Here is a 15190-nt window from a genome sequence, read left to right as displayed (position 1 = left end):
ACTATGAAGGGTGTAGCATTTAAGATAGGTTTCGGTATGAAGTAAGATCAAGTTGAAGGTAGCCACATTGGAGGGAAGGAAGTGGGAATATGCAGACCATATTGGGAGAATAGCTAATAGTCAGACAGTTCAGCTGAGTGGTGATGGGCTTTTGTGGCACACAGGACATCTTTCTTCCCTTTACATATGCTTGGTTATCTGATTTCTGTGAAATGTTAGAAATCTTGCATCCGTGGCTTGCTGAGAAGCAGGTAGGTGGTATGGGAGAGATTTTTCAATCAAAACCAAATCAGGCTTTGGCTCTTCTGCAACTAAGTAGTTTTGGGATGCTGGGAAGATTCTTCCATTGGCTTCCATTTTCCTTCACTGAAAAAGAGGATGATGACCACCAATTCTAAGACCCTGAGATAAAATAATGCATGTAAAACATCCAGCATGGAGTATATTAAGTATACAATAACTCTTTCCACAGTGAGATTTACTTTTGCTGTGGAGTCTCTTAAATGTTAGCCTGAGCAGTTAAAACAGTTAAGTAGGCCAGATAATGCAGCTGAAGAATTTTTTTCATCAGGTAGCAGAATGAGCATAGCTGTGGGACTGAGGATAATTCTTGCATCAGGGAATAAGGTGGGTTGTGGGGGGAAAAAAGGATGGACTGGAGACCGATATCATTTAAAAGCCTATTACAGTAGCTCTGGCTTGAAGTAAGAGCCAGAAGAAGGCAGTAGAGTAGCAGGGGGAATAGAAAGGAGAGGAAACATACGGAAGACTGTTCAGAGGACAAATACATAGGACTTAGGAGCTAATGCTATATAGATGATGAGGAGAAAGGAGGTATTCAGGTGAGAGTTTAGACTTAACATTGAAATTATTGGGAGTAATGTTGATGTCTGTTCAATGGGCAGTGAGGACACAGCCTTTAGTCTTGCATGCAGTAAATTTAAGGTACGGTACAACGTCTGAGTAGACTGTCAGAGTGGAAAGCTTTGGAAAACGATCAAAACAGAAGATGGGGATTTGGGAATCACCTGCCTAGAAGCAGGAGGCAGTGGCATCACCAAGGAGAAGAACATAAAGAGGCAATGTGAAAAAATAAACTTTAAATAGGGAAGTATACAGTGTAACTTTTATTTACTACACAGTTAACGAGTTGTAGTTAGTTTCGCTGAAACTAAAACTATTTTGGCATTATCTCTCTCATTCTAATAGAGTGCTTATTTTAACAGTAAGTTATTTTTTTTCTTTCATGGTTAAAACAATATAGGTGATGAAACAGCATCTCAGGTAAGGGTTGATTGAACGTGGCTTTTTACTTTAAAAGAAGGAAATATCTGGAAATTTTGTGTTAATTAAAATTAATGTCTAATTCTGTACCAAAATGGACAGGCATATAGTTTATTCTTCTCTGCCACGAGGTTTTTTGTGAAAATTTAGAAGCCCTGCATTTCCAAAAGAGAAGGGTCTAAAGTAACTTGAATGGAGCATGGCCAAGTGAGAACCATAAAAAGAGAACTGTATTTTGTAAAGGGGAGGGTGAAAGGTGAATGTGATTTAAGTCTGTAAAAGCACAACATATGTAATTCTCTGAATTCCGGGTAATCAGATTCCATGACTCTAGCCCTTCCAGTTCACTTAAATGGCATTAACCATTATTTTTGTTAATTATTGATGTTTGGATTCAACATTTCCTTATAGGTGTTTCAAAATCTTGAGTGCTAATGGTGAGGCAAAAGTATTCAGACCAAGGGACCGTGATGATATTGTAAAAACTGTGATTGAACCGATGGCATCAGAAGGCTTGAGAACCATATGTCTTGCATTCAGAGATTTCCCAGCAGGAGAACCAGAACCAGAATGGGATAATGAAAATGATATTGTCACCGGCCTTACATGCATTGCTGTTGTGGGGATTGAAGATCCTGTGAGACCTGAGGTGGTGAAACATTCTGTGTTCTGCATGTGCAGAAGGCACTAACTTTAACCAGTTTTCTAGTAAAATTCTTAGTGTTTGTGATTTTATTTCTCTCCTATGTGAATCCAAGATTAGTGAAATAATAGTGCTTGTGCTGCATGTGCTACCTGTTTATGGTTTTTAATTAGATAACTTCTCTTTGGGATCCTGTATGTTTATAGCATAACCAGTGCCTTGAACTGGGTAGGTTTTGTCCATTGATATTTATATTAAATTACATAGTAAATGCCATTAAGTTATTTGTTTTCATGGTCTGTAGTCCAGCACTGTCCAATAGGACTTTCTGCAACCATGGAATTGTTCTGTGTTGTTCCATATCATAGCTACTAGGCACATGTGACTACTGAGATTTTAAGGTGTAGCTAGTGCAACTGAAAAACTGAATTAAAAAAATTTTTTTTCAATTTATATTTAAACATCTTGTTACCATATTGGACAGTCCACAGCTCTAGACTTTGCTTTTCTTCTTTAAATCTTTTTTTTTTTTTTTTTTTTAAGTCTGTTGAGCAACTGCTGTGTGCCAGCCACTATGCTAAGATACTGGAGACATAAAGATTTTTGAGATCTGGTTCCTGGCCTCAAAGAAGTCACTGTCCTGGGCAGGGATGGACAAACACATAATTATAACCAGGATGTTAGTACATAGTTAGATACATATGCAGAGCATGTTATATGAGCCCCCAACCTTCTAAAGTAATTATATCTTTTTATTGCATTCTTACTGTGTGCCAGATACTATGCCAAGTGCTTTACATGTATTATTTCATTTAATATTCACCTCTGAGTTATAAGTATTAGTACTTATTTGAAAGATGAAGAAAAATTGAGATGTATAGAGGTTAGCTCTAGACATTAGAGCTAGTGTGTTCACACCCAGCTCTGTATAAAATACATTTGCTTAAAAGACCCCACTGTGTTATGTTAACCATGAGAGGGGTCAAGTAAGACTTCCTAGCGGTTAATTACCTGATGTGAGTCTCAAAGGATGAAGAGGTATTGGCTAGACCAAGAGAGAGAGTGAGCGGTAAGCACATTGTGAGCAAAGTAGCAACATGAATAGAAGCACAAAGGCAAAAACAGCTTTTGTTCAGTGGCTGTCATCAACTAATTGATTCAACATCCAGTGTGTAGTGCCAGGCACTCTCCTAGGAACTGGAAATACTACACTAAACAAAATAATTATGAAACTTATACTCTAGAGGTAACACAACAGATAAACAGGTAAAGTGATAGGTACATAGGCAGTATGCCAAGTGAAGACACATCCTGTGAGGAATAAGACTTGGTCCCTGCCCTCATAGGCCTTATATTCTAATTGGCGTGAGGTAGCAGGGGAGCATCAGATATGACTATTACAAGTGTGATAAGGGCTGTAAAGGATATGCACAGGGTGATAAAAGAGATAGCAGAGACCACATTAAGGATCTCTGAAGATGTAACATTTGAGTTGAGGTCTGATGGCTAAAAGTGAGCCAGCCATGTAAATAGCTGCAAGAACAGTATTCCAGAAAAATGGCACAAAAAATATAGGACACTTAAGAAGAGAAAGTATTTAGATTTTCAGAGGTGGAAAGGAGGCCAGTGTGGCTGTAAGTTTGGACAAGAAAGGGCAGATGAGATTATCTTTGGCCTTACTAGGCAACAAGGGCTCTGAATTTTATTCTGAAATTCAGTGGGAAGTCGTTGAAGAAATTGAGGCTGGGAAGTGACATGATTCATGTTGTTAAAATAGTATTTGGGGTACTATGTAAGAAATGAATTAAAAAGAGGAGTAGAAGCAGGGAACCCAATGAGATTATTGCAGTGATCCCAGGCAAGAGATGATCATGGCTTAGAACTACAGTTGTGGCAGGGAAGATGGAAAGAAAGGTATGATTTTAAAGTAAATAGAGGTAGAACCAATAGGAATGAATATGTTGGGTTTGGATATACTCTTTTTGACATTGTTGAGATCTCTGAAACATCCAATTATATGTCAAGCAGGCAGTTGAACCTAGAAGCCTGAAAGTGAAGTAGGCTGGAGAATTCACATATGAGGCTAAAGGAGATCTCGTGAGGAAAGTGCGTAGCTAGAGCAGTAAGCTTAGGACTGGGATATCTCTACAATTAGATCTCTTCTGGAGGAGTGGGGAATCAGTCTCCAACTTGCATAACTGAGTGGCTGGTAGATGGTATTACAAATGTAATAAGAGAGTCAGACGAAGCTGCCTATTTAGAGATCAAGTTTGGGGTTCTGGAGTTTCAAATGCTTATGAAACATCCAGGTGGATCAGGTTTGCCAACCTTTGGTCAAAGGAAAACCATTCGAAGTTTTATACATTGATTTATGGCTTAAATCTTATCTAAATATAATATTAAATCAGGATGTTTTCAACTTTTGTCCTTTGGAAAATGTATTGCTCATTTTGTGTTCTTAGCACTGAGGTTGATGGACAGTTTTATCTTTTTTTAAACACGTAAGTGGCAATTAATTTCTTCAGTATCACAAAATGAGATGAGTACTTTCATACTAAAATGAGACAATGTAATAGGACGTAGCTTTCCCAAGTAGGTCTTCTGGATTGTACAGTTCTGATGTAGAGAATCTTGATTAATTAGATGTCTAGAATAAATCTAGCTTTATTGCATATGCATAGATAGTTAAACAAGATGCTTGGCTTCTCTTCAGTTTATCTGTAAAAGTGGAGGTAGTTTGTAAGTTTTAAGTGGAAGTATTTGGTGGTTAGTGGACTATTAATAAATTTAGTTTACTTTCTTAAATATTATTTGCCACATAGCTTTAAGCAAGACCAGTTTCTGCCTCTTATTCATTGTTTCCTATTCCAAATGATCTCAGGGTACCACCCAGTGAGTGCTAAGATGGACAAATCTGGTTACTTTCTATCTCAAATGAGAAGTGAGAAATACATTTATACAGCAGACCAGTGTTTTCAGAATCAAATATTGATTTTTTTAAACAATAGAGGGATGTATAATATGAAAGCACAGTTCTGTCTAGGTAGGCCATGAAAGCTCCCAGAGATGTTACATTTACACTGTTTACAATAGAAGTCACAAACAGCATATAGGCCAAAGTTAGCCTTCAGTCAAGTTATATGTGGACTGTGTGTGTGTGTGTGTGTTTAAAACATCAGGTTTGAGAGTACACACAAATCTGGGTTTCTGCTTTCTCTTGAAATTATAGATTCTGTCAACATTTCCACCGTGATAAAAAAAAAAAAAAAAGACTAGAGCTGAGTGCTCTTCTATTAGGATTGTCTTGGATTTGTCACTTTCAGTGTTTTTTCCTCATTTCTGTTACCCGCATGGCCCTGTGGGTATTTGCATTTGCGACCTCTGTTCTAGTAGGATCGACATGGATTTTCTGGTTAGAGAAGAACAGGAAAGGATTTTCTAGGCAAAGAGAATTACAGAAGCACAGGCACAAAAATAATACATTGATTATTCATCTATCAAGCTGTGTATAGTAGAAAAAAAATTTAGATAAATCTAGGAAACTACTCTTTTTTTTTTTAATTCTTTTGTGAAACACAACCATGATACTTAAAACTTTTAACAATAATTCCTAAATATTTATTATTTTTTAAATTTCCTAAATTGTGTCACAAATGCTTATTCAAATCAGGATCCAAAATCCACACATTAAATTTATTGCCATGCCTCTCAAGTCTCTTTTAATCTAAAGGATCTATAGGTTTCCTCCCTTTTCCATTCTTGCAATTTCTCTGTCAAAGAACAAATTGTTTTTTTCTTTCAATTAGCAAGTAAACTATTGTTTCATTGGAAATTATTTGTAGAAAGACATGTGTCCTGGAGAGTATTCTACATTCTATAATAGATTTTGCCAATTGCATTCCTTCTATTTCCTGTGAACTGGTAGTTAGATCTAGAGTAGGGTTTCCAGATAAAATACAGGACACCCAATTAAATTTGCATTTCACCTAAACAATGAATTTTTTTTTTAGTGTAAGGGTGCTCAATAGTGCAATATTTGGTCATCTTGTATTTTTTTAATTGAAGTATAGTCAATTTACAATATTGTGTTAGTTTCAGGTGTACAACAAAGTGATTCGGTTATACATATATTTTTCTTTTTTTTATTCTTTTCCATTATAGGTTATTACAAGATATTGAATATAGTTCCCTGTGCTATATAGTAAATCCTTGTTTTTTATCTACTAGGGAGCTATTCTGAAGCTCAAGTGTGATACTCTGTTATACTGAGAACTTTGTGGTTTATAGTATAACAGTTGAGGAATCGTATATTTTTGAAGAAGTGTATTAAAAAAAGAACTGTATTGTTGGGTATATCAGATGTTTTAAAGGGGAAACGAACATAAACACAAGGATGCCAATTTTAAAAAGCTATTGCAGTAGCTCAGGCAACAAACATTGGAGACCAAGTACAGGGAAGGTTTGAGGTAGAATCGCAGGACTCACTGGCCCTTAAGGATGTATAGGGTAAGGAGTTTGAAGATATCAGATAATCTTTAGGTTTCTCTTAGATAGAAAACATGGTTTCCGTTTTAGACACCCAAATTCTGATGTCTGTTTTCTGATGGAACTAGGAATCCAGCTCTCACAATGAGCTGGGGAAAATATGTAGGTCTGAAAGTTATTAGCATGTAGCTAGTAGTTGGAGGTTCCAGAATAGGTAAGATAACCCTTAAAAGATCAAGAATGGGGAAAAACAAGTGAGCCTCCCTTAACCCTAAAGAACACCAACATTTTACTCTGGTGTGGTCTGGGCAGTAAAACCAGAACGGTGGAAAGCCAACCAGGAAAGAATTGCCTAATGGTTGCTAGGGGAAAAAGGCGCTTTAAAAAGCCTTTGGCAAATAAATAACGTAAGCAAATTAAGTCAGATGATAACTGAAAGTGAAGCCTGAACTAGGACTGTGGCAGTGGAAGGGGAAAGAAGAGATTATTGGGACTACTTCAAGAAATAATATCTTGAGATGTAATTAAGGTTGTCATTTGTGGGACTATGAGGCAATGTATATTTGTTCGGTGGGATTTTTCCCCACCCTGGAAATACTAATTTTCTTTTCATCATGTGAATTTTTTTCCACATTAACCAGGTGCCAGATGCAATAAAGAAATGTCAGAGGGCTGGAATTACTGTGAGGATGGTCACTGGTGATAATATTAATACTGCTCGGGCTATTGCTACCAAATGTGGTATTTTACATCCTGGGGAAGACTTCCTGTGCCTAGAAGGTAAAGATTTCAACAGAAGAATACGAAATGAAAAAGGCGAGGTAAGCATTTTTTATTTTTTAAGTTGATATATTTTTAGTATATTAGGAATTTCATTGGACAGATACATCTTGAATACGCACTACGGGTTAGGCATCGCACCTGGATCAGTGCAGCCCTCACCCCAAGAAGCAGAACAGTAGCATTTTAGGAAATAAAGGGGACAAGTGATAAAGAAATTTGCCCTAAAGGGAGTGAGTGCTTCACTTTTTCAGTCTGGGCCCAAGAAGTACAATATGTGTAAGCGACTAATGGGAGATGAGTTTGGAAAGGTTACTATGGAACATATTTTAGGGGACCCCAAACCCTGCACTACTTACGCTAAGGAGTTTCCATTTTCATAGGCAGTGGGGAGATGGTTAGAATTTGATCTTGTAATGATATATATAACAGCGGTTCTGCGTTAGAGTGACTAGAGATCTTTTTAAAACGCTGATTACTAGGCCCCACCTCAGAGTGTCTTATAAGACAGACCTTGGGTCTCGCTCAGCAATTTCCATTTCTAACAAGTTCCCAGGAGTTGCTGATACCGCTGGTCTGTCCACCACACTTTGAAAACCACTGATACAAATGCTAGGTCGCTAACTTGGAATTAGAAAACTAGGCTTGGGCACGTTTTAACTTTGACAAAAATTTATAGATTGAGCAAGAGCGGATAGACAAGATTTGGCCAAAGCTTCGAGTGCTTGCAAGGTCATCTCCTACTGACAAACATACACTGGTTAAAGGTGAGTAGATTTTACAATTACTCCGCAATTTCTTAATAGAGAAATGCGTTCTGCTTCCTAAAATAGTAATAGATACGGAATATTAGATTGAATCGTGGATATCATCTTCTCCAATAAAATCCAAATACATTTCCTTTTGATACCTTAGGTGAATTGTGTTTATCTTCAGTGATTAAAACAGGATATAACTCCTAATACAACAATTTCTGGAGTTGTTCCTTGCCCAACATCTCAGCAGTTTCCATTTCTCTGTGTTTAATTATTTATTTTTAACTTTGAGTCTGTAAAACTGGCTAGCTAGCATATTCTGCAGAATCACTTTATTATTAATTAAACAGATTGTTTTTACAGCATAAATACTTACTTTTATTTCAGGTATAATTGACAGCACTGTCTCAGAACAACGCCAGGTTGTAGCTGTAACTGGTGATGGTACAAATGATGGCCCAGCATTAAAGAAAGCTGATGTTGGATTTGCAATGGTAGGAACTTAACCTAATTCAAATATTCAGATGTAATTTACTGGCTGGGTTTTCTGTTTGTTTGGTTTGTTTGTTTGTTACTAAATTGCTGTTGATTTTAAACACTGTCCCTCAAGAGTAGCTTAAGGGATAATATGTAAGCCTAAATTGGTTTATACGTCTAATTAGTTTATATAATACCTTTATTTGATGCTGGAAGATGACATGACTTCTTTTGAACAGTTATAATAATATCATACATTTACCTTGTACTCTGTAAAATATATAAATGTCTGTCTTCTCATCTAAACCTTACAGTCCTCTTAAACAGGAGACAGGCTTAGAACAGTTATATGTATTTAAATTAAGAATATGATTAAGAATCTTCCACTCAACTGAAAATGTCTTAAGCGTAACTTTTAATAGTAATCATTTCATGTATAATAGATGTAATCTTTTTTTTTTTTGTAATCTTTTTTGATTGAAAAAAAAGATCTATTTCACCCCACCCAAGTTCTTAATTTATATTTGATTATTAAAAGTGCTAGGAAATTTTAGCATTTCATTATTATTTTCTTTATACTGTAGCCATAATACTGATGAAGTGTTTACTATGAAGTAGTTATCATGAAATACATATGCTACATAAATGTTTAATGATTGAAATTAGATTGTTATATCTTTGAATCCAGTCCTTCTAATTTTTCAGTGTTGGAATGAATCTTTGTACTTTCAGTGCCATCGAAAACTTAAGTATTTTATTTCATTTTAATTTGATTTATTTCATTTTTGGAAAATACAGGTTCATAATCACAATTCTCAAATCCAAAAATCTGAAAACTGAAATTTCTTTTCCTAAATTTGCAGCAGAATCATTTGATTGCAAAAACTATTCTGAATGATATGAGGATGTTATTTGTCCCACTTAATATGAACGTTCATAGTCATTGTAGAGATATTAATGTGTTTTTATGGGATGCTAACCCCATCTGGGAGAATTTGTGATAGAAGGTATGTGCCTCATCGTCTTGCTAGAGCATGAGAGACTTTGAATTCTGAAACACGGTGTGCCCCCAAGTGTTTCAGAAAGGAGAATATTTATGTGTACCAATGTTTATTTGCATAATTTGTCCCCCTGGTATTTTGCTACTAAAATAGGGGTTTAGCAGAACCACCACCATGGTAGCTGCCTTTTAACAAGAGTGAGGGAGATGGAAGAAGGAAATGATATGGGTAAAATACCCTCAACCAATAGCTGTGAACCCAAAGATTCCCACCCTGCCCTATCCCAAACTTATTATGGTAAGCAGTGCATTGGTGAGAACTTCTGGAGACCTGGGAGAAGAAGCTGAAGGGATAAGGAATATTTAAGGGCTTTTCCTTTGGCTGTAAGCAAAACAGGATCATTCATTTTAGAAACACGGGATCACTCATTGCTGCTCTTGAGCATTTGGCAGGATTCTTACTTCTACTTTCATCTGGACAGCTGACCAGGAAGGTATTTATATACAATGCATTTTAATATTAAAAAAAAAACAACAACAAACTTTCTTCCTAAAACTTAGGTGTTTAAGGCAGATACTAAGGGCTTTAAATAAATGCAGGTAAATATAGTAATTCAAACAAAAACACAGTACAACAGCTGCTCTGTTTGTTTGATTTTTAAGCCTTGAAAGTTTTAGGTCCATTTTACCACTTTTTTTTTTTTTAAAGGTAGCATGTCAAAAAAAATCTAAATTTATTTTAAATGCACAGAGAAAAAATAAGTGCGTAGTGGCTTAGACTTGAAAGCACTCTTGCTCAAGCTTGAATTTACTTTGTATATTTGTTCAGTTCTTCAATTTCATATTTTAAAACTGAAAGATGAAATTATTTGTCTTGGGCTTTTATTAGATACCCACAAGAAATTGCTTTTGTGTGTGTGTGAGAGATGAAGTGTCTGTTTTTTTAAATTTATTATTTATTTTATTTTATTTATTTTTGTCTGTGTTGGGTCTTTGTTGCTGTGCGAAGGCTTTCTCTAGTTGGAGCGAGCAGGGGCTACTCTGATGTGGTGCGCGTGCTTCTCACTGCGGTGGCTTCTCTTGTTGCGGAGCACGGGCTCTAGGCGCGCGGGCTTCAGTAGTTGTGGCTCATGAGCTCAGTAGTTGTGGCTCGCGGGCTCTAGAGCACAGGCTCAGTAGTTTTGGCGCACCGGCTTAGTTGCTCCGCGGCATGTAGGATCTTCCTGGACCAGGGCTCGAACCCGTGTCCCCTACATTGGCAGGCGGATTCTTAACCACTGCGCCACCAGGGAAGCCCAAGAAATTGCTATTGATTATTTCTTTTTAAACCTGTGTCTTATTTTTCAGGCAGAAATAGCATTTTAAAACACTCTATTCTCTGTCTCTCTGTTTATATATATAGGTGTGTGTGTGTGTGTGTGTATGTATACACACACACACACACTTACATTTAGTAAATTCAACATTAAGATAAAATTTACAACAATAAATTAAAGGGACTTTAATGTGAGTACATTGCAAAGAGGCCTGGCATTTTCCCCTGTTTAGCCACTCCTTTTAGAATTCCTTTAGATAGCAAGCTTCCATGCTGTGTTTAAAATATGATTACATTATTTTTTAAATTATATTGCATTATTCTTACCAAAATTCAGTTAACCACACATGTACAGATATTTCTGTCATCATACACTGAATGCCATGATGTATTTCTGTAACCAAATATGCATCTGTGGTAGTAAAATCTTCCCTAAGGTAATTAAAATATCTTCATTTAATTTAAAGTGTTTTTAGACTTTGGGTTAATAATAATTTGTTTCTCCTCCAAACATTAAGAAGCTGTTTTCAATATTCTGGGCCAGAAACATTACAGGTGAGTAGTTGCTGCCTCCTAAAGGTTCAGCACACAAGGAAGTAAATCATTGAAGCACGGTGGCAGCCAGTGAAGGACTAAACACTGCACAGGGAGTGCCTCAAGGAAGAAGTCCTTGACTCTGCCTGTAGAGACTGGGGAAAGTTTTCTGAAAGAGGTGCCATTTGAATGGAGAGAGGGAGAAAAGTACTGCCAAGAGACCCTCCGAGAATTGCAAGTAGTTTAACTTCACTAGAAGAGGGTGTGGTGTTGGTGGGTACTGGAATGTGACGATCAGAAGGGCCTTGAATATGAAGATGAGGAATTTGTTCTTGTATCCTGTAGATGAGCACTTCCCAAGCAGACTTCTCATGCAGTAAAACAAATTTGGAGACTCACAATGCATGCTAGCATACAGCTCTAAGAAGCTTATAAAAAGCTGTTTTAACGTTTTTTGATGGAGAGTTTCCCAAACTTGTTTCACTATGGAACTAGTTTTTATTTGGACACTAATTAACATCTTAAAGTAGCTTTTTAAATTTTGAAAGATTTTGAACAAGGGAGTGTGAGATTTGCATTTGCAAAAGATGGAGGATGATTAGAGGCAAGGAAACCTGTTGGGTTTAGATGTGTTAAATATGTTGCACATTAAAAGTAAAGTATACAGGGAATTCCCTGGTATTCCCTGGCGGGCCAGTGGTTAGGACTCCGTGCTTTCACTGCCGAGGGCTCCGGTTCAGTCCCTGGTCGGGGAACTAAGATGCCACAAGTGGCACAGTGCAGCCGAAAAAAAGAAAAAAAAAAAAAGTAAAGTATACAGATTAGGAGTTAGAGACTAAAATTTTAAATTAAGATTGCTCCTTCATGGAGTATTTTGAGAAAAACTTGTTTTGGACTTCGTGTTTATCAAAACAATATTGCATAGCATTTAAAAAGTCAAACAGTTCTATAAGACTTAATAACTATGTCCCCTACCACATATCATTTCTTCCAGCTAATTTTTTGACTAAAGAAAACCAACTATTTTCACTGTTTGTTTTCCTTAGTTGTTCGCCTCCATGTACCTAAATGGCATGATTACAAGGGTTTTTAAATTTTTTTATATTTTTAAATTAATTTTTATTGGAGTATAGTGCTTTACAATGTTGTGTTAGTTTCTACTGTACAGAAAAGTGAATCAGCTATATGTATACATATATCCACTCTTTTTTGGATTTCCTTCCCATTTAGGTCACCACAGAGCACTGAGTAGAGTTCCCTGTGTTATACAGTAGGTTCTCACTAGTTATCTATTTTATACATAGTATCAGTAGTGTATATATGTCAATCCCAATCTCCCAGTTCATAGGTTTTTTTTTTTTTAATTTTATTTATTTATTTATTTTTTGGCTGTGTTGGGTCTTCACTTCCGCGCGAGGGCCTCCTCCAGCCGCGGCAAGCGGGGGCCACTCTTCATCGCGGTGCGCGGGCCTCTCACTGTCGCGGCCTCTCTTGTTGCGGAGCACAGGCTCCAGACGCGCAGGCTCAGTAGTTGTGGCTCACAGGCCCAGCAGCTCCGCGGCATGTGGGATCTTCCCAGACCAGGGCCCGAACCCGTGTCCCCTGCATCGGCAGGCAGACTCTCAACCACTGCGCCACCAGGGAAGCCCCCATAGGTTTTTTATTGTTTTAATATAAAGCATTTGTTAATGACTCTTCATTAAGGAAGATAAGGATTTAGCACTTTCACAGGCACACAGACACCTGTATGCATTCATGCACACTACCTATCCTGTTACTCTTCCATCAGAGTTAGAGGTCAGTCAATATACCGTCCTTATTGTGATTAGAAATGCTGTTACAAGCTGAGCCATGTGGTCTGTTATAATTACTTTTACTTCCTTGCACAACTTTTTGTATTCCCTATACATTTTCTTTTTCAATTCACTTTTTAATCTTTAAATTATTTATCTATCTATTTTCTTAGTTTTCTTATGTACTTAATACTAATTCATCACTCCTTTCATTACGTCAGAGACATCAGGCACTTTTACCAGTTTTGCCTTCTTAGAGATCCCTCTCCCAGATCTTCTGATGTGCTTCAATCTGGACTGTTTGCTAAGCCTGCTACACAGCTGTCTCTTCTTTCTCCATACCTAAGAATTTCCTTTTCCTCTCTCTTATGTTAGATTTTGAATTTCCTGAATTTGATGTCAGTGTCTTTTTTGGTTTACTCTCTCATGTAGTAAAGCCATCTCCTCCAATAGATCCCTGAGAAAAAGGGTTCATAAGAGTTAAACTTTTTCATAACTTTTATGACTGAAATCTCTATTCTCTCCTCAAAGAATCCTCCTTGATACTTAGTCTGACTTGGTATAAAAATCTAGGTTGACAATAATTTTCACTCAGAATTTTGAATTTGTACCTCCATTGTTATTACATACCATTTTGAATTTTGAACCTCCTTCCCCCCTGCCACACGCACACACTTTTTGGAGGTATATAAGTCTTTCCTTTGTTCTCAGTCCTCTGAAATGTTGTGATGGTTTGTCTTAAGGCAACTTTTTACTATGAAAACTCATTTTCTTCAATTTTGTGAAATTTTCTTATACTCGTCTTATGTCTTCTCCAGTGTCTCTTCTTTGTGGGATAGTCCCCTCTGATTTTTGAACCTCTTGGACTTACCTTATTATCTTGTCTCTTTTTTCCTGTCTACCATACCTTTGTCATCTTGCAGGAATATTTCCTCAACTTCTGTTGTTTTTTCATTTCTGTGATCATATATTTAATTTCCAAGAGTTGTTTTTGGATCTCTGAGTTCTTGTTCTTGTTTCATTGCTGACCTTTTGCCTTTCTAAGGATTTGATTTTTTTTAATAAAAATCAGCTTTTATCTCTGTGTAGTGTTTGTGTCTCCATATGCCTTTTGGTTTAGTCTCTGTCTTTCAGGTTAGTGCTTTCTTCAGATGTCAAAGTGATTCTTGGTTGTCTCTGCATATTTTACCAGTAGAAAGCTGAAAAGCTGGAAAGCCTTAGGCCTCTAAGTGGGATTTATTGACCAGAAGCTTCCCAGTAAAGTGATCTGGCTTGGCCATTTCACTTCCTTAGGGTACCTTGAATTTTCAGTATTTTTAGGTCTCTTCTCCTATGATGGTCAGATTTTCAGGAAAGAATTTTCAAATGTGCTGCCTAGAGGGCAATCCTGAATGCTGGTATTCTGGGAAACAAGTAGAAAAAGGAGGGTAGTGGTCTCTACATTCATTAAACAGTTACTCTTAACCCCTTTTTTTCAATATAGCACCTCCTATACTCAGCAGCACTTGGTATCCTTCAGTCTAAACGTTCTCTGTTATACCCTCCCTAGTAAATTAGCAGGCAGTCTTCTGCCAGGTTAGAGGAAGTGGCAGACTTCCTGGTTGCGTGGATGTGGGAAGGGACTCGGAGGCTCTAGCTGCCTTTTCTTTTAATTTTGTTATTAAAATATAACACACATACAGGAAAGTGTCTGTGTCATAAGTAAACACTGAATGGATTATCACAAGTAAACAGACCTGTTCTATGCAAGGCAGGAAATAGAATATGACCTGTGACCCCAGATGCCTCAACCACACTCCCTTCTAATTACGGCCGTGTCTCTCTGCAGAGATAACCAGTATTCTGAAGATTCCTTTTGTCTGGTTTTGAACTTCGTACATAAGAATCATATATCATGTATTATTCTGAGTCCATCTTCCTTTATTCATCATTTTTCATGTGAGATTCATCTGTGTTATTGTATATAGCTGTAGTTCACTAATTTTTATCAGTCCACAACTTATTAATCCATCCCATTCCACTGTTGAGGGACATTGTTATTCTTAGTTTGGGCCCTCTAAGTACTGCTTCAGCATCTTCGGTAGACTTTAAGAATCCTCCTGTTCTTTTTCACGCCTTCACCCC

The 15190-nt window shown here is 37.0% G+C and overlaps 1 protein-coding gene across 3 annotated transcripts in view; it reads left to right on the top strand.

Annotated features, from left to right (window-relative positions):
* The window catches only part of ATP2B1 (ATPase plasma membrane Ca2+ transporting 1), a 130329-nt gene that overhangs the window by 96411 nt on the left and 18728 nt on the right, over nucleotides 1-15190 (top strand). For all 3 annotated transcript variants that reach the window (XM_059936655.1, XM_059936653.1, XM_059936654.1), the window contains exons 12-15: nucleotides 1696-1933; nucleotides 7054-7233; nucleotides 7872-7959; nucleotides 8335-8441. In XM_059936655.1, coding sequence (XP_059792638.1) covers nucleotides 1696-1933; nucleotides 7054-7233; nucleotides 7872-7959; nucleotides 8335-8441 — 613 coding nt within the window. The remainder of the gene's footprint in view (nucleotides 1-1695; nucleotides 1934-7053; nucleotides 7234-7871; nucleotides 7960-8334; nucleotides 8442-15190) is intronic.

This window comes from Balaenoptera ricei, chromosome 10 (assembly GCF_028023285.1).
Source record: "Balaenoptera ricei isolate mBalRic1 chromosome 10, mBalRic1.hap2, whole genome shotgun sequence".
Classification (NCBI taxonomy): domain Eukaryota; kingdom Metazoa; phylum Chordata; class Mammalia; order Artiodactyla; family Balaenopteridae; genus Balaenoptera; species Balaenoptera ricei.
The sequence above is the reverse complement of the archived record's forward strand: the minus strand, read 5'-3'. Positions and strand labels throughout refer to the sequence as shown.